The sequence below is a fragment of the Geotrypetes seraphini genome, chromosome 4 (genome assembly GCF_902459505.1).
Source record: "Geotrypetes seraphini chromosome 4, aGeoSer1.1, whole genome shotgun sequence".
In the NCBI taxonomy this organism is placed as follows: Eukaryota; Metazoa; Chordata; class Amphibia; order Gymnophiona; family Dermophiidae; genus Geotrypetes; species Geotrypetes seraphini.
The window spans coordinates 170840769-170858669 of record NC_047087.1 but is presented as its reverse complement, the minus strand read 5'-3'; the positions used below and the strand labels follow the sequence as shown (position 1 = coordinate 170858669).

Genomic DNA, 17901 nt, shown 5'->3' with positions numbered 1-17901 from the left:
ACAGGCCTACAAGGGGGGGGACAGGCCTTCAAGGGGGGGGGCAGGCCTTCAAGGGGGGGTGCAGGCCTTCAAGGGGGGTGCAGGCCTTCAAGGGGGAGACAGGCCTTCAAGGGGGGGAAAGGCAGGCAGGCAGGCCTTAAAGGGGGGACAGGCCTACAAGGGGGTGGGACAGGCCTTCAAGGGGGGGGACAGGCCTTCGGGGGGGTGCAGACCTTCAAGGGAGTGCAGGCCTTCGGGGGGGGGTGCAGTCCTTCAGGGGTGGGGTTTAGGCCTTCAGAGGGGGACAGACCTTCGGGTGGGAGGTAAAGTCCTTCGGGGGGTGCAGGTCTTCAAGGGGGAGACAGGCCTTCAAGGGGGGGAAAGGCAGGCAGGCAGGCCTTAAAGGGGGGACAGGCCTACAAGGGGGTGGGACAGGCCTTCAAGGGGGGGACAGGCCTTCGGGGGGGTGCAGACCTTCAAGGGAGTGCAGGCCTTCGGGGGGGGGGGTGCAGTCCTTCAGGGGTGGGGTTTAGGCCTTCAGCGGGGGACAGACCTTCGGGTGGGAGGTAAAGTCCTTCGGGGGGTGCAGGTCTTCAGGGGTGGGGTGTAGCCCTTCGGAGGGGGGACAGACCTTCGGGGGGGGGGGGTCCTGGTGTAAAAGTACACAGAGGGAGAGAGGGAAGGGGGGGTTCAAAGATACATGCATATGCCAGACTTTGGGGGTTAGAAATAATGGGTCTAAAAACAGAGGAGTGGGAGAGAGATGGTGCATAATGGGATTTAGGGAGGGAAGGAACAGAAAGGGAGAGAACTTGGAAACAGGGGATGGTGTGGAGGGGGGATAGAGATACTGGATAGGAGGATAGTTGGGAACAGAAAGGGAGAGATGGTGGATCCTGGGGTGGTGGGGAGTTGAGAAAAGGTGAATCTGTGGATGGAGACAAAAAAAAGGAAAGATGCCAGATCTCCGGGAGAGGGAAGGGAAACGGAAGGGGAGAACAGAGATGGCAGACGGATGGTTAGCACGGAGAAAGGAGACCCTGGCAAGCAAGACAACAAGAGCCTGGGACCAACAAGATTTGAATATTGATCAGAGAACAAAAGGTAGAAAAAATAATTTTATTTTCTGTTTTGTGATTACAATATGTTAGATTTGAAAAGTGTACATGAGACAGCTTGAAATGGGAACTTTTCTATTTTTGTGAATGGCAAGGCTGAGTTCAGTTAAAATATATGCTTTATAAGAAAATATAATAATGTGTTTTATAAAGTTTATAAGCATTGCTGGCATACTCGGTGAGGTGTTCCTAGTGTTGGTGGTGGTGGTAGCATGTCAGTGTGTTGAGAGGAAGAGGTAGTCTGGGAAATTCTGCTGAGCAAACTCTGGGCCCATTTCCACCCCCAGTTAGTCCACTCCACTCAACTGGTTCACACACTGAGTGGGTCTTTGGGTGTTATTTCTGGGTAGTTGTTTTAGAATCTCTTCCAGTGGTTTGTCAGTATCTCCTTCTGGTCCAAGGAAGGAAACTTTATCAACCTTAGCATTGACCTTCAGAATATGTTTGTAACAGCGCTGCTTGTGTGGCATTAGGCTATGTAGTGATCGAAAGAAAAAAACAGACCTTTGCACATTTTTGCACTATATGGTGGGTGTATGAGGAGATTCATTTCCTGCACAGTTAAGTCCATTTTTTCTACTGAATAATAGTATAGGTACAATGAAAGTAAATAGCAAAAATGTTTGAGTAGATAATTAAGGAAATCTTTTTCATATTGCTTGCTTATGGACTGGGAAAAAAGACTGTTCAAGCAAATGTCTCCAGAACTGCTTTAATGGAAAAATGTGATTTTTTTTTTTTTAAGTACTTTGTGAAATTTATTGTTGTTGTGAAATTTATTGTTATACTTTGTTTAAACTTAAAAAGCGGTGTCATTAACAGTGAATCTAATCGAAAAATCGATTCAACAGGGTGAATCGGATCGAATGAAATATTTTTCTCTGAATCGGGCAGCACTATTGGCTACCATGAGAATGGGCTACTGGGCATGATGGACCATTGGTGTGACCCAGTTAGGCTATTCTTATGTTATGTTCTCATCTGTAGGGGCCTTTGTTTTCACTTCTTATTTTAATGTATTTTTTTCCTGGGAACTTATCAGTGTTTTTTTATAATGGGAACAAAAATGGAAGAGAATTAATGTGTGTGGAATGGGGGGGGGTAACTAATTTCTTCAGCTAAATAATTCAATCCACTTCAAACAGACATAGGAGAACTCACGCACCATTCACACACCCTCCAACCAAAAACGTCAAAAGAAAAAAACTGTTCGACAACCTCCTAGCCATTCGAGCTGCAACACTTGACCCCCAACTCTACAACCTATTGACCTCGACCACAAACTACAAAACCTTAAAAAAAGAAATAAAAACCCTTCTATTAAAAAAACACATAAAACCAAACTAACATAATCAGAACTGTCCCAAGCATCACCTGCAACTACTCCATATGTACTTCTGATGTCATGACAATTCAGACATAATTTATGTTATGTTATGTTTGGAATAATGGTTACATAAATGAGGTTCAATAAAAGAAAATTTTCTGTGGGAGCATTTGTTGGAACTTCTGTTATCCTGATTTCTTCTATCTGTGGGCTTTCTTTAGCTAACCTACTTATCTGGGGCTTTCCACTTCTGCAGCTGCCCTTTTCACGGTCCACTTTGCGCTTGCACTCTCTGGGGAGGGGGGGTTGGGTCTGGGCTTGGTGGGGTAGGTGTGTCTGGTAGTTTTGTCTGGGTGGTGGCTGGGTGTTTCTTGGGTGCTTGTTGTGCGGATTGGTGTGTCTGGTGAGCGGTCTGGGTGTTGTTGCTTGTGGGGGTTTTTTTCATTATAAAATATGGCTGAGGGTCTAGTCCGGCTTATTATTCTTGTGGGTTCTGGGGTGGGATTTGTTTGCTTGCCCCAAGTTTTGGCCTTTTGTTGTGTATTGCTATGCCTCTCATTGGCAATTTTCTCTTGGGAGAGGCTTGTTCATGCTTGTTGTTGCTGTTACTCTCATTCTGTGTTCTTTTTGATAATGTATAAGTTTCTGTACAGACCATGGTTGCTTGTCTGGACCTTTTGCCATTCTCAATAAAAATACTTTGGGAAAAAAAAAAAAGAAAATTTTCACTGCCTGTTTCTATTCTGACCATTTATTCCATTTCATGGTTATTGCAAAAAAAAAAAAAAAAAAAAAAATTTTACATGAGGGGGGGGGGGTGTCAAAAAATGATGGGCCCCGGGTGCCACATACCCTAGGTACGCCACTGCAGCAGATTGAACCATGCCTATCCAACAGGAGAGTGTCAACACAATCTGCAACCAATATTGTGCACAGTATTCAAAGCACCAAGAGACACCGGAATCATACCCCATAGGAATGAAATAAGTTGAGCCACAATATGATATATATGGTCTCAGTGAGGGCTCTGGTCTTTGACCTGGGGGCCGCTGCAGGAGCGGACTGCTGGGCACGATGGACCACTGATCTGACCCAGCAGCAGCAATTCTTATGTTCTTATCATGCCAAAGAAAGGCTCCAATGATTGGAGACCCATCCTTGACCTTATGTCAGTGCAGCGCTCAAAGTTCAGCGCTTTCATATGGAGACCGTTTGCTTTGTCATAGCAGCAGTGACTCCGGGAGATTTCCTGGCCTCTCTGAATTTGACAGATGCCTACATGCATATTCCTATTTTCCCAGAAAACAAATTTCTCAGATTTCACGTTCTGGGATATCATTATCAGTTTTCAGCTCTGTCCTTTGGGCTTGCGACAGCACCTCACACCTTCACCAAGGTGATGGTTGTGGTGACAGCTCCTTTGGGCAAGATGGAACTGCAGGTGCATCTCTACCTGGATGACTGGTTGATCAGAACTCCCTCGTTGTCCGAGAGTCCTCTGGTGGATCAGGTGATTCGAGTCCTGGAGGGTCTGAGCAGGATTGTGAATTACCAAAAGATCAATCTGATGCCAACTCAATCCCTGAAGAATCTGGGAGTCTTGTTCAACACAGCGGCCAGCCGAAACTTTCTACCAGAGGCATGCAGACTGAAGCTTTGCGCCAAGATTTCTGGTCTTTTGGCCAAGTCTGCTCTGTCATCATGGGACTATCTTCAAGTCCTGGGGTCCATGGTGGTTACAATAGTTAATGAAACTCAATTTTCTTTATATATTAAATATTTTTTATTTTTTCTCAGTCTATTTTAAATATATCTCATATCAACAGTATTACTAAAATTACATCAATTTAGACATATCAATACCTAAACATAAACATAAAGTGCATCATTACATATCCCTGCAATAACACCCTGACAGAGCTATAAAGAGAAAAGTGCTATGTGCAGTAAAAATAACTTAAGTCTCGAGTCCCTGGGCCAAAAGGCCCTAATAGAAACTTTATAGAACTTTCAGAGCCTAAAAGCGGCTCATTTGATCAGCTATTCCATTTAGTTAATCAATAACCACCATAGATTCAATATCACTTGCTGCTGGAATCATTTCATGAGTCATAAGGCATCTGAATAGTTAATCGCAAGTGATATTGGATCTATGGTGGTTATTGATTGACTAAATGGAATAGCTGATCAACTGAGCTGCTTTTAGGCTCTGAAAGTTTATGCTTAGATATTGATATGTCTAAATTGATGTAATTTTAGTAATACTGATGATATGAGATATATTTAAAATAGACTATTGAGAAAAAATAAAAAATATTTAATATATAAAGAAAATTGAATTTCATTAATTTTGAATTGTTTGTATTTACTGAAACGATTTTGATTATTATTTGGTTTCCTTTTAGTATGTAATTTAGTTACAATAGTGGGCAAGGGCCCACGTGTCCTCTCCAGACGGCATTGCTTTCCTGCTGGTCTCCTCAGAATGCCTTACAGAAGTCTTTGCCATGGATGTTGGAGGCTCGTGACAGCATTGACTGGTGGTTTCATCCTTAGTCCCTTTCCAAGGGCGGGCTTCTGCGGATCGATTTCTGGGTAGCTGTCAAGACAGCTACCAGTCTCCTGGGCTGCGGAGCCCATTGCAATTGACATCAGTCTCAGGGCCATTGGACACCCTCTCAGAAAATGTGGTCAATCAACAGGCTAGAACTGAGTGCCATCCAATTGGCTCTGAAGAAATTGCAGAAGACTCTGGAAGGTCAAGTGATCAGAATCTTCTCTGACAATGCTATAGTGGTGGCCTATGTCAATTGGTAGGGGGGGGCACCAAGAATGCATCTCTGTGTCTAGAAGCCCGCTTGTTCTTCCACTGGGTGGAGTGACATCTTCAGACAACTGATGGCAATGCACATTGTGGGCGTGGACAATGCTCAAGCTGACTTACTCAGCAAACAAACATTGGAACCAGGCAAGTGGACGCTGTTGCAATCAGTGTTTCAGTCCATTGTCCAGCACTGATAAAAAGGCATTCTGATTTTTCAGCCAAAGATTCGAACCTGGCAGCAAGTCCAGCCCAATGTTCCCTCTAAGCTGAGCGCATGAGCGATCGCTTACTATTTTCAGTGGCATCGCTCATACGTTTTCTCTGATCCAGGGTGTGCCTCCACAGAACCACACAGCCTGCACTCGACCCACTAGCAGACAAACCTGGGGTGAGCAAGCTCCTAAGGGAATGGTCCCTGAGCCCCAATCTGATGTGCAGGCTGTCCAGAGGGCATACTGACAAGCAGGGAACCCTCCAGAAGCAGACTTTTCCAAAAGTCTGCAATCTCCCGCAGTCCGAGCTGTCTCTGCAGAGAACCTCCGCAGCATGAGGGCGAAAATTGCAAATACAAACACTGAAAATACCCGAAATAAAACACAAGACAGAAAAGACAAGCTTCTACAGCCTGGCTTGTAGGAAGGAAAACTGGTGTTTACAGGGACAGTGATGAGGTAAGAAGGGGAGGGATTTGTCTCTGAAGTTTGAGGCTTCTTACAAAGTCCTGGCGGGTAGACAGAAATAACCCACTGGCCTAGAATAAAGTGGGATTGTACAAGAACTCTAATTAGAATATGAATGGGCAGACTTTCACAATCTGTAACCCACAAAGGAGATGGTTTGGATAGGCTGGAGTGAGCTTCAACAACAACTCCAGTAGTTAGAACCTAAGGACAGTACTGGGTGGACATCTAAGGACTATGGCACAGAAATAACAAAGAAAAAAGACATTTTAATTTAATCATGAAATTGTAATGCATATAATTTCAAGGCAAACTGGATAGACCGTTGAGGTCTTTATCTGCTGTCATTTACTATGTTACACTTATAACTAGAATGTCAAGCTCTTGTACTATATTACAGAATTCTACTACCAAGATAAGTAACAAATCTGCTAATATTTTTAATCAGTCTGTGAACTCTTAATTTTCAGTAGCACCAGCATTACTTGTTTGATATTCTTATTCTATTTCTCATGCTTCTCCCTTCCCTTACATTCAACCTAAACACTTTTTGTTACTATAATTTTATGAGCCTAATTTTCTATTTCAATACACAGAGGTTTTGCTGCCAACAAATACTCTGAATTACAGCTGCCCAGTTTAAAATATCATCAGGTTATCATCCAAATTGTAAACTGAGAAAAGTTGACAGCAATAACCACCTGCTCAACTGACACCTGAAACAACTAGGTCAGGAGCTTCCAGAGAAGCACCAAGAAAGAGCTGCAAAATCCATCCAACATCTTCTTAGAGACAAAAAAAAAGTGACTATTCTAGGCTGTACACTACTCTGATGAGTTCATCCCTACCTCCTCAGAACAATGCATCTGCAGCTGGGGATCAAGTCGGTAATCAATTGCAGAATCCTGGATGATCACTCTGATCTGGTCCTCACAATCTGTAGACAGGCGCTGTCAGAAAAAAAAAAAAGTAAGATTTTATAATATGTATTCATTGTCCACAAAACTTACAATAAAACCTCTAATAGAAAGGAATGAAAAAATTGCTTGCCAGGTCTATTGTGTTATTAAAAATAACAAAAACTTGGAATTTTCTAAAATTAAAAAAAATAAAATAAATGTTAACCTGAATTCACAGTAACTCAGTTTTACTTCTGTTATGGGGTTCAGCTTATGAGGGGGGAAAAAGTGCTCACTGCGGGTACGGGGACAAGGCCATCCACCGGCCACGTGGAGCGGTGAATGGCCTTGTCTCCGCAGTTAAGGGAAGGAACATGCACGATCAATTGCGCGCAGCCCCCTCCCTCCTTCCTACCTACCCAAATCTATCTCCCTCCCTCGCCCTTACCTTTGCAGCGCGTTTTGAGTAACTTTCACAAAACCGTCGGAGCCTGCTAGCAGTAGTGTGCGTGTGGGCGGAAGCTTCTCTGACGCAACTTCCGGTTGCATCAGAAGAGAAGCTTCCGCCCTCACATGCACGCTACTATTTGCAGGCTCCGATGGCTTTGTGAAAGTTACTCAAAATGTACCGTGAAGGTAAAGGGGAGGGAGGGAGGGAGAAAGAAAGATGCGGGTAGGTAGGTAGGAAGGAGGGAGAGGGCCGTGCGAGGGGTGCCCAAGGGCGATGAGGTGGTGAAAGGGAAGGGTGGTAGAGGAAAGAAACAGACGCTGAATGGGAGTGGAGAGGAACAGACGCTGAAAGGACATGGGGAAGACAAGAGTGGGGAGAAGGACACTGAAAAGACATGGGGAAGACAGAGTGGGGAGAAGGACGCTGAAAGGATATGGGGAAGACAGAGTGGGGAGAAGACGCTGAAAGGACATAGGGAAGAGAGAGTGGGGGAGAAGACGCTGAAAGGACATAGGGAAGAGAGAGTGGGGGAGAAGACGCTGAAAGGACATAGGGAAGAGAGAGTGGGGGAGAAGGACACTGAAAGGACATGGGGAAGACCGAGTGGGGAGAAGAACACTGAAAGGACATGGGGAAGACCGAGTGGGGAGAAGGATGCTGAAAGGACATGGGGAAGACCGAGTGGGGAGATGACGCTGAAAGGACATGGGGAAGACAGAGTGGGGGGAAGACGCTGAAGGGAATGGGGAAGAGAGAAGGGGGAGAAGACGCTAGAAGGGAAGAAGACAGAATGCCAGACTATGGGGGAGAGGAGGGAAGAAGACAGTTGCCAGGCCAATTGGGGGGGCAGGGGTGAAGGGAGAGGCACAGTAAGATTCTTAGATAGGACAACACGAAGAGATGGTCTGAGAGAGGAAAGTCATTTGTAACATCCAGGTAACTTTGAAATCTTGTCGTTACAAGAGATTCTTAGATAGGACACTTGCTTTTCAAACTGGTAAAATTAATACTTGGTATTTTCCTATCAATCTTTTAGGAAAGTTGTAAAGGCTTATCTTTTTGAAAAATTTGTTACTTAACTTGTTTTTGTACTCCTGTTTCTGGTTATTTATTATTTTTTGTATTTCACTGGCTGCCAGTTGTCTCTTTATTGTGAACCCCTTGTAACTTCTCATGATATTGCAGTATACAAAAATAAAATTATTATTATAGCTCTCCAGACATTCAGCACCTTCAAGACCTTGTTCTTCCTCTTAGAACACGAGGGTTGGAAAGCTGGAAGGCAAACTGGTTGATGTGAAAGAAAGAGGGAATGATCTTCATGAAAATCCCAGCCTCTGTGATACAGATAAGGGTCCCTGTATGACAAGGCTTGCAGTTCAGAGACACGTCATGCAGAAGTGATGGCAACCAGAAACACCATTCTGATAGTCAAGTCCATTAGGGTAGCATCCTGTAAGGGCTCAAATGGAGTCTTCAAGAGTCCTTCCAACATGATGTTCAGAATTCAGGACAGACAGGGCTGGTAAACCAGGGGCTGCAGCCTTAGGGCACCCTTAAAGTACCTGACAACATTTGAGTGCACAGAAAGAAAACATCTGGGTAACTGGGACCTGAAAAAGGAAATTCCAGCCATTTGAACCTTCAGTGAGGAAACCGCTTGTCCATTTCCAGACCTTCTTGAAGAAAGACTAAGACAGCAAGTACTGAAGCCGTGGCAGAATCCAGCTGCTCCTTGCAGCACCAACATTGAAAAGTATCCCATGCTTTGGCTTATGCCGTGAATGTGGCTAGCTTCTTGACTTTCAAGAGCGCATAAAACCAGATCCAAGTAGAGCACTCAATAGCCATGCCGCGAGACCAAAGTGCTCCAGATTTTGCAGGATGCTCAAACCTTGAGAGAGGAGTCCAGGAATGGCTGAAGTCTCAGAGAGCGGTCGATCTGAAGACGCACCAGGTCTACATGCCAGGGACATCAACAAGGCCAGTCTGAGGCCACTAGGACAACCCCAAGTCTCCTTCCCTGGTGATGTAAGCCACTGCTGTTGCATTGCTTGAAATCACTCTGACTGCTTTGTTTGAGAACCGGGGCTAAATCTGAATAAGTGCCAACCAGATGGCCCAGAATTCCAGCCTACTGATGGATCAACGACTCTGCAATGGAGACCATCACCCTTGCACTGCATTGGGTGATCCTCGCAGTGTGCTCCCCAGCCCAGTAGGCTGGCATCCACTGTCAGTGTGATCCAAGAGTCAATCCTTAGAGGCAAGCTGCCAGAACATGCTGCAGTGGGCCTCCATTGTCCTGGGCAGATGATCATGCAGAGTGTCCCTTTGTGGACACCAGCAAGAGAGAAAAGAGTATTGTAGTGGGCGCATATGCATTCTCATCCAAGGAACCACATCTATGGCTAGCCACCACCAAACCCAGAACCTGAAGATAATCCCAAGCCAATGGAGACTTCTGTGCCAGGAGAGCTGAAATTAGATTCCTAAGTTTAGAAACACACGGTCTTTCTCTGTGTCAAATTGGACACCCAGACTCTCCAGGAACTCCAGGGACTGAACAGGCCACAATTAGCTCTTCTTCGGGATGACAATCCATCTCAGATCTTAAAAGGTAATTAAAGCTGGTCTGAAACACTTCCTCTCTCTCGAGAGCACTCTGATGAGCCATTCGTCCAGGTAAGGGTGGACCAGCCAATTCAGAATGCGGAGGTGAGCTGCCACTACAACCATCACCTGTTAGTGATCTGTAACCTGTCACTAAAATTGTCTCTAGTACCTGAAGATTGGAGGGTGGCCAATGTTACGCCGATTTTTAAAAAGGGCTCTAGAGGAGATCCGAGAAATTACAGACAGGTAAGCCTCACTTTGGTGCCGGGCAAAATGGTAGAAATGATTATAAAAAATAAAACTGGAACACGTAGACAAACATGATTTAATGAGATGGAGTCAGCATGGGTTCAGCTGAGGGAGATCTTGGCACACAAATTTGCTTGATTTCTTTGAAGGTGTGAATAAACATGTGGATAGAGGTGAGTCGGTTGATATAGTGCATCTAGATTTTCAGAAAGCTTTTGTTAAAGTTCCTCACGAGAGGCTCCTGAGAAAATTAAAGAGTCATGGGATAGGAGGCAAAGTTCAGTTGTGGATTAGGAATTGGTTATCGGATAGAAAACAGAGGGTAGGGTTAAATGGTCATTTTTCTCAATGGAGAAGAGTAAACAGTGGAGTGCCACAGGGGTCTGTACTGGGACCAGTGCTATTTAACTTATTTATAAATGGTCTGGAAATTGGAAAGATGAGTGAGGTGACTAAATCGGCAGATGACACTAAACTGTTCAAAGTTGTTAAACGAATACGGCTTGTGAAAAATTTCAGGCGGACCTTAGGAAATTGGAAGACTGGGCGTCCAAGTGGTAGATGAAATTTAATGTGGACAAATGTAAAGTGATGCACATTGGGAAGAATAACCTGAAGCACAGTTACCAGATGCTAGGGTCCACCTTGGGGGTTAGCACCCAAGAAAAAGATCTGGGTGTCACTGTAGACAGTACGATGAAACCTTCGGCCCAATGAGTGGCGGCGGCCAAAAAAGTAAATAGGATGCTGGCAATTATTAAAAAAGGGATGGTTAACAAAACTAAGAATGTCATAATGTCCCTATTGCGTTCAATTCTGGTCACCTTATCTCAAGAAAGATATAGTGGCACTAGAAAGGTTCAAAGAAGAGAGAGCAAGATGGTAAAGGGGATGGAACTCCTCTCGTATGAGGAAAGACTAAAATGGTTAGGGCTCTTTAGCTTGGAAAAGAGACGGCTGAGGAGAGATATGATTGAAGTCTGCAAAATCCTAAGTGGAATAGAATGGGTACAAGTGGATCAATTTTTCACTCCGTCAAAAATTACAAAGACTAGGGGACACTCAATGAAGTTATAGGGAAATACTCTTAAAACCAATAGGAGGAAATTTTTTTTCACTCAGAGAAGCTCTGGAACGCGTTGGCAGAGGATGTGGTAAGAGCAGTTAGCGTAGCTGGTTTTAAGAAAGGTTTGGACAAGTTCCTGGAGGAAAAGTCAATAGTTTGTTATTGAGAAAGACATGGGGGAAGGCACTGCTTGCCTTGTATTGGTAGCATAGAATATTGCTAAATCTTGGGTTTTGGCCAGGTACTAGTGACCTGGATTGGTCACCGTGCGAACAGGCTACTGGGCTATTCTTATGTTCTTAAGATCTGGGGGATTGTAGCCAAGCCGAATGGAAGGGCCTTGAATTGAAAGTACAGTTACTTACCGTAACAGTTGTTACCCAGGGACAGCAGGCAGCTATTCTCACATATGGGTGACGTCATCCACGGAGCCCGAATGTGGACAGCCTCACAAACAGAAGTTTTGAGTCAGCCGCACCGCGCATGTGCGAGTGCCTTCCCGCCCAGCCCAGGGCGAGTCTCCTCAGTTCAGATAGTTAGCAGAGAAGCCAACCAGGGGAGGTGGGTGGGTTGTAAGAATAGCTGCCTGCTGTCCCTAGATAACAATTGTTATGGTAAGTAACTGTGCTTTATCCCAGGACAAGTAGGCAGCCTATTCTCACATTTGGGTGACCTTCAAGCTAACCAGAATGGAATGGTGGGAGCGTTGGCAACTTAGGAGAATAAATTTTGCAATACTCTCTGGCCAAAATGGCCATCCCATCTGGAGAAAACATCCAGACAATAATGAGAGGTGAAAGTATGAACCGAGGCAGCTTTGCAAATTTCCTCAATAGGAGTGGATCTGAGGAAAGCTACTGAAGCCGCCATGGCTCTGACTTTATGGGCTGTAACTCGACTCTGTAGATGCAGTCCAGCCTGGGCATAGCAGAAAGATATACAAGCAGCCATCCAGTTGGAGATGGTACGCTTAGAGATTGGATGTCCCAACTTGTTTGGCTCGAAGGAAACAAAACGTTGAACAGCAGTTCTGTGTGATTTGGTGCGTTCCAAATAGAAGGCCAAAGCACGTTTACAGTCCAGAGGGAAACACCTGAAGACCATGGTTCCTTAGAGCTGCTGCTACCATCACCAGTCACTTGGTGAACACTCTGGGAGATGAAGCTAGGCCAAAGGGTAGCACTCTGTATTGGTAATGCAGATTCCCCACTCGAAATCTGAGGTACTGATAGGAGGTCGGATGAATGGGGATGCGAGTATAAGCCTCCTTGAGATCTAGAGAATATAACCAATTGTTCTGATCTAGAAGAGGGTAAAGGGACACCAGGGACAACATGCAAAATTTTTCTCTGACTAAAAATTTGTTGAGAGCCCTGAGATCCAAAATGGGTTGCAGATTACCCGTCTTCTTCGGAACTAGGAAGTAACAGGGGTAAAACCCCCTGCTCTGCTGTTCCAGAGGAACTTTATCGATGGCACGGAGATGAAGCAGAGCCTGAGCTTCCTGAAGAAGGGTGGTCTGAGATTGATTGGAAGGATACTCTCTTGGAGGAAGCTCTGGTGGAACCTGAGTGAAATGAAGAGAGTATCCTTCCCTGATTATTGACAGCATCCAGAGGTCGGATTTAATGGTCTCCCATCGATGGTAAAAATGATGGAGATGACTGCCTATGGGGGGAAGGGAGGACAGAGGCAGAACGATGGAGGTTATGCTCTGTGTGAGACAGTCAAAAAGGCTGCGCAGCCTTAGGCACAGCAGAAGGCTGAGGTTTCTATTGGTTCTGATGCTGTGGTTTCTTGGGAGGTGCTCGAGTGTAAGGAGCAGGCCTTGGAGTATAACGCCTCTGGAAAACTGGAGGAGGGCGTGAAGATTTTGCAGGAGCTGGCTTTGGTCTGACAATAGAAGCAAAGGATTTTTCATGTTCAGACAATTTCTTAGTGGCAGCCTCTATGGATTCATCAAAGAGGTCATTGCCCTCACAAGGAATGTTAGCCAGACGGTCCTGAAGATTAGGGTACATGTCAATGGTGCAAAGCCAGGCCAAGCGAAGCATTGCTACAGAGAAAGCAGTGGCCCTAGCAGACAGTTCAAAGGCATCATAGGATGACTGGAGAAGATGTAATCTGAGTTGTGACAAAGTAGCAATGACTTCTTGGAACTCGAAATGCCTATGTTGATCCAGGTTCTTCAGAAAACCTGGAAGAATATCAATAAGGAACTTGAGATAAGTAGTGAAGACAAAATTGTAGTTGAGGACTTTGGAGGACATCATAGCATTTTGATAAAGACGACATCCAAACTTGTAAACTTGTCCATGGTCTTCCAGGAGGAACTGCGGCATAGACCCTGGAAGGATGGGTTCTTTTCAATGAGGACTCCACAAAAAGGGATTAGTGAGATAACTGTGAATTCTCAAACTCTTTGCAATGTAGAGTTCTATATCTTGAGTCCAATTTGCTTGGAACAGCAGGTATAGCATAAGGAGTCTCCAAGCATCATTTGAGTTTGAGACAAAAGCCGGTTAAGAGGGAGCTTAAGTGACTCTGCAGGAGGTTGAGGCAGATGCATTTCCTCTAGATACTCCTTAGAGTATTTAGAACCAGCATCTAATTTAATGTCCAGGTCATCAGCCATCTGATGAAGGAAGGAAGAGAAAGACAGCTGATCTGCCCAGGCCCTGCCTCGAGAGGGGCTTGATGACCTCGAGGCGCCTTGAGTGGAGAACAAAGGTGAAGCCTCTCTGGAAAAGTGGCAATCAAAAGAATATGGAGACTTGGAGGAGGCATTGGAAGCAGCTGAGTCCTCAGGGTCTGGAAGCAGTGACCTCGAATGAGGAGTTGTAGGCCTCGAAGAGCTGGAAGGTCTGGAATGAGGCCTGGACGAGGAAGGCTGCTCTTTGGAAGAAGACCTGTGCCTCGATAGATGCCTCAATGAGGGCCTCGATCGACGACGAGAGTGGTGTCTGGAAGCAGGTCTCGAGAAGGATCGAGGAGACTTTGCCCTATGTATGGAAACAGACAATGCTGCTGGGGAATGAATAGGGCTAGAAGCTGTAGATCAAAACTCAGTGGTTTGGATCGAGGAATTTCAAAGCACTCCCAAAGATTCTGCTCCTTGTATGGAGTGTGAGGATTCCTGTTGAGACATTCGCAAAGAATCGACTCCTTACAGAGTGTAGAGCTTCCAGTTGAGACACTCGCAAAGGCTCGGCTCTTTGCATAGAGTGTGTGGATGCCAGACCAGACACTCACAAAGACTCGGCTACTTGCATAGAGTGTGTAGCTTCAGCTCGAGGCACATGCAGGGACTCGACCTCGCGGGAGACTGCTGATTGCCCAGGCTGGATTACAGGAGGCAGAGTCGAGGCAGGACCATATTTGCTCAGTAACTGAACAAACTGCTGCTCCAACATGGTCTGGAGAGAAGCTTGAAAATGTGGATCCACGTCTGAAACTGGACCACTTGCTGAGGCTAAAGGCTTCAACTTGGAGTTCTTGGAGAGCTTGAGGACCACCGCTGGAACCTTCTGCTTAGGTATCTGACCCGAGGGAAGCTCAGGGGAAGATAAAGCAGGTGTACTCGAGGCCAAAGACAATACAAACGAGGAAGGTCTAATAAGACTCGAGGTCAGAGTCGTGGAATCAGGAGGACCCTCGGTGGAAGATGGGACCGAGGCAGCACTCGAGGTCGAGGGTGTCACTGAAAAGTCCATCCTGAAGAGTTTTTCCACTAAAATCCAAGGGCTTGAAGTTGAAGAGTAGCACAGCGCTTGCACGACTTAGGACTATGGTCATGCCGGAGGCACTTAAGGCACCAGCGGTGTGGGTCCGTGAGAGAAATCACACGCCGGCACTGGCTACACTTCTTGAAGCCCGTTACTGGCTGGGACATAGGAGGAAAGATAGCCGCTGCGAAGTCGAAGCCCGCAGGCTGCGGCCGAGCGGCATGGCCCGCCAGTCAGTCGACAAAGAAAAATAAAATAATGTTTTCTTTTTTTTTTAAATAGAAAATAAAGAAAGTAACATAGCGATTCGCAACTAAAAAGAACATAAACCATGGTGAGAGAAGGCATGAAGCGAACGAAGTTCAGCGCAGAGCGTCAAAGACAGACTTCTCAGCTCCGCGGAAAACTGAGGAGACTTGCCCTGGGCTGGATGGGAAGGTACTCGCGCATGCGTGGTGCAGCTGACTCGAAACTTCTGAAGTTTCTACAAGTAAGTATGCTTGCGAGGCTGTCCGCATCCGGGCTCCGTGCATGACGTCGTATGCGAGAATAGCTGCCTGCTTATCCTGGGATAAAGTACTGTTCCAGGAAATGAAACCGAAGTAAGTACCTGTGGTCTAGATTAAGGATGTGGAGATATGCCTCCATCAAGTCCAGCTCCGCCAGGATCATCCCCGGTCACACTAAAGCAATGACCAACCGGAGAGTCACCATATGAAAATGAGGCACTCTGAGAGCTGTACTAAAGTACCTGATGCCCAGACTGGGCCTCTAATCCGTTGAGTCTTACTTGGGTATGATGAAGTATATGGAGTATCTGCCAGAATCCAAATCTATGTTTGGAACTTGCTTGATTGTCTTGAATGTCCAGCAACCTGAGGAGGGTCGCCTGGACCTGGGCTGTTCTTTCTGGTCTACCTGCCAGCAGGTCCATGAACCAGGAAGAATAGGGGACAAGCAAACTCCAACTTGTAACTATCCCTGATAACTTCCAGAACCCAGCGGTCAATCGTGATAGCCTCCCTTGGTCTAGGACAGGGGTAGGCAAATCCGGTCCTAGAGAGCCAAAAGCAGGTCAGGTTTTCAGGATATCCACAATTAATATGCATAAGATAGATTTGTATCTCAAGGAGACAGGGCATGCAAATCCATCTCATATATATTCATTGTGGATATCCTGAAAACCTGACCTGCTCTCAAGGACCGGAATTGCCTACCCCTGGTTTAGGAAGTCCTCCAGTCTGCCGCCTATGTTGATCAGGAGGTGGAGCCCTAGGATTTTCTATTTCTGAAGAATCTCTGCCGTGGACTCTGAAAGGATCTCCAGGATGAGGACCCAGAGGAGAAAAGGTGAGCACTGCATGAGCCTCAAAAGGACCCAAGGACCTGCCATTTAGAAATCCTGGTCTTACTCTCTGGTAGCAACTTCAGACAGCATTCCTGGATATTAGCTATGAGGTCATTCAATCCCTAGCCAAACCACATGTTGACCCTGAAAGGAAGCTTGCTGAGAGTGGCTTTGGACATGGAATCCCCAGCCCACTGTCTGATCCATAACATTCTGTGCAGATACAGAAAAAGCCAAGACTTTGCCCACTACTCTCAGTAGATTATACAAGGTACCAGCTACATAATTCACTCCCGCCAGCAACATCTGGGAAGGAAGATCATAAGGTGCACCACCTGGCATACTCAAGCCAGAAAAGGAAGCTGCTATAGCAGCAGCCCTCATCGCCAGAGACAAGGCCTCAAAGCTGCCTTTTTGAGAAACATGTCTAGTCTATGATCTTGTTGATGCTTATGCATTACATCCCCTTAACTGGGAAGGGATGTGCGCTTGGTCACTCTTAACCACCAGAGAATTCACTTTAGGCATAGCAAACATCAGCTGGAACTCCTAGTCCATAGGATATAGCTTGGACAGTGCTTTTGCCACTTTAAGGAAGCTCTCTGGGTTCTCCCAGAAGTCAGGACTTTCATATCCGGGTGCCATGGAAAGACGGTAGGCTGAGAGCGGACCCTGCTCAACAGGAAACAGTGGAAAGTAGGCTGAGGAGGATCAATTTTGAACTCCTTCAGAGACTCAATGAGGAAATCCGTCAGAGCAGCAGACTTAAACAGTCTTTGAATTGAGGGGTCCTCGCCCTGGTCTGCAGCATCACTCAGACCCTGATCCACTTCACCCAGTGTCGCATCATCTCTGACCAAGGGAACTCTCTGGGAGAGAGGATAAGCATCCAGATCATCTTCAGAAACCCCGTCTGATTGTCTGTGTCCAGGAAGACATGGACCTCAGTGGAGCAGCAGATGCTGGAATATGGGGAGGCTGCGCAGGTAGTCACTCTCTAGTTGACCCAGAAAGTGCCACAGTGCCACCGACATAAGCTTGCCAGAGCTAGTTCACAAAGGCGTAAAGGGCATAAAGGACCGAGAACCCCTTTCAAGAGGAGGATTAGAGCAATTTTTTTTCACTTTGGAACCATCAGAACCTTTATTAGGCATGGGCACCATATCACGGGATCCCAAGAGGGTAAAATCATCCCCTGTTCACCCCAACAGTCGTTTGCCGGAATTAATAAGTTGGTCAGAGACTAAACTCGAGGTTCCCACCTCTCCAGCATGCGCGGTGGAACACACAGCATAAGTGCACTCCATAAGGGCCTAATCTGCACACAAACAGCATGAATTTGTGTCATTGGAGCATGAGGACTCCATCCCTGATGGTTAGAATCAAAAATGAAGCTTTTTGAAGAAGTTTAAGAACTTAGCATTTAAAGCAGGAAAAATCCAAGATAGCTGCCACCAGGATTTCCTGTAAAAAAATATGGCTAAGAGAACCTAAAAAAAAACAGAAATTTTAAGATTTCTGGGATAGGGGAACAAGGCTACAAGATACCTATTCTGAGCTCTTTGGGATAGAAAATAAAAATCAATCAAACAAACTTAAAAACCCACAATTTCAGACAC

At 45.7% G+C, this 17901-nt stretch overlaps 1 protein-coding gene across 1 annotated transcript in view; it reads right to left on the bottom strand.

The window, feature by feature from the left end:
• Positions 1-17901, bottom strand: part of GLG1 (golgi glycoprotein 1) — a 403904-nt gene that overhangs the window by 49400 nt on the left and 336603 nt on the right. Inside the window, exon 22 of the mRNA XM_033941148.1 lies at positions 6777-6878. Coding sequence (XP_033797039.1) covers positions 6777-6878 — 102 coding nt within the window. The remainder of the gene's footprint in view (positions 1-6776; positions 6879-17901) is intronic.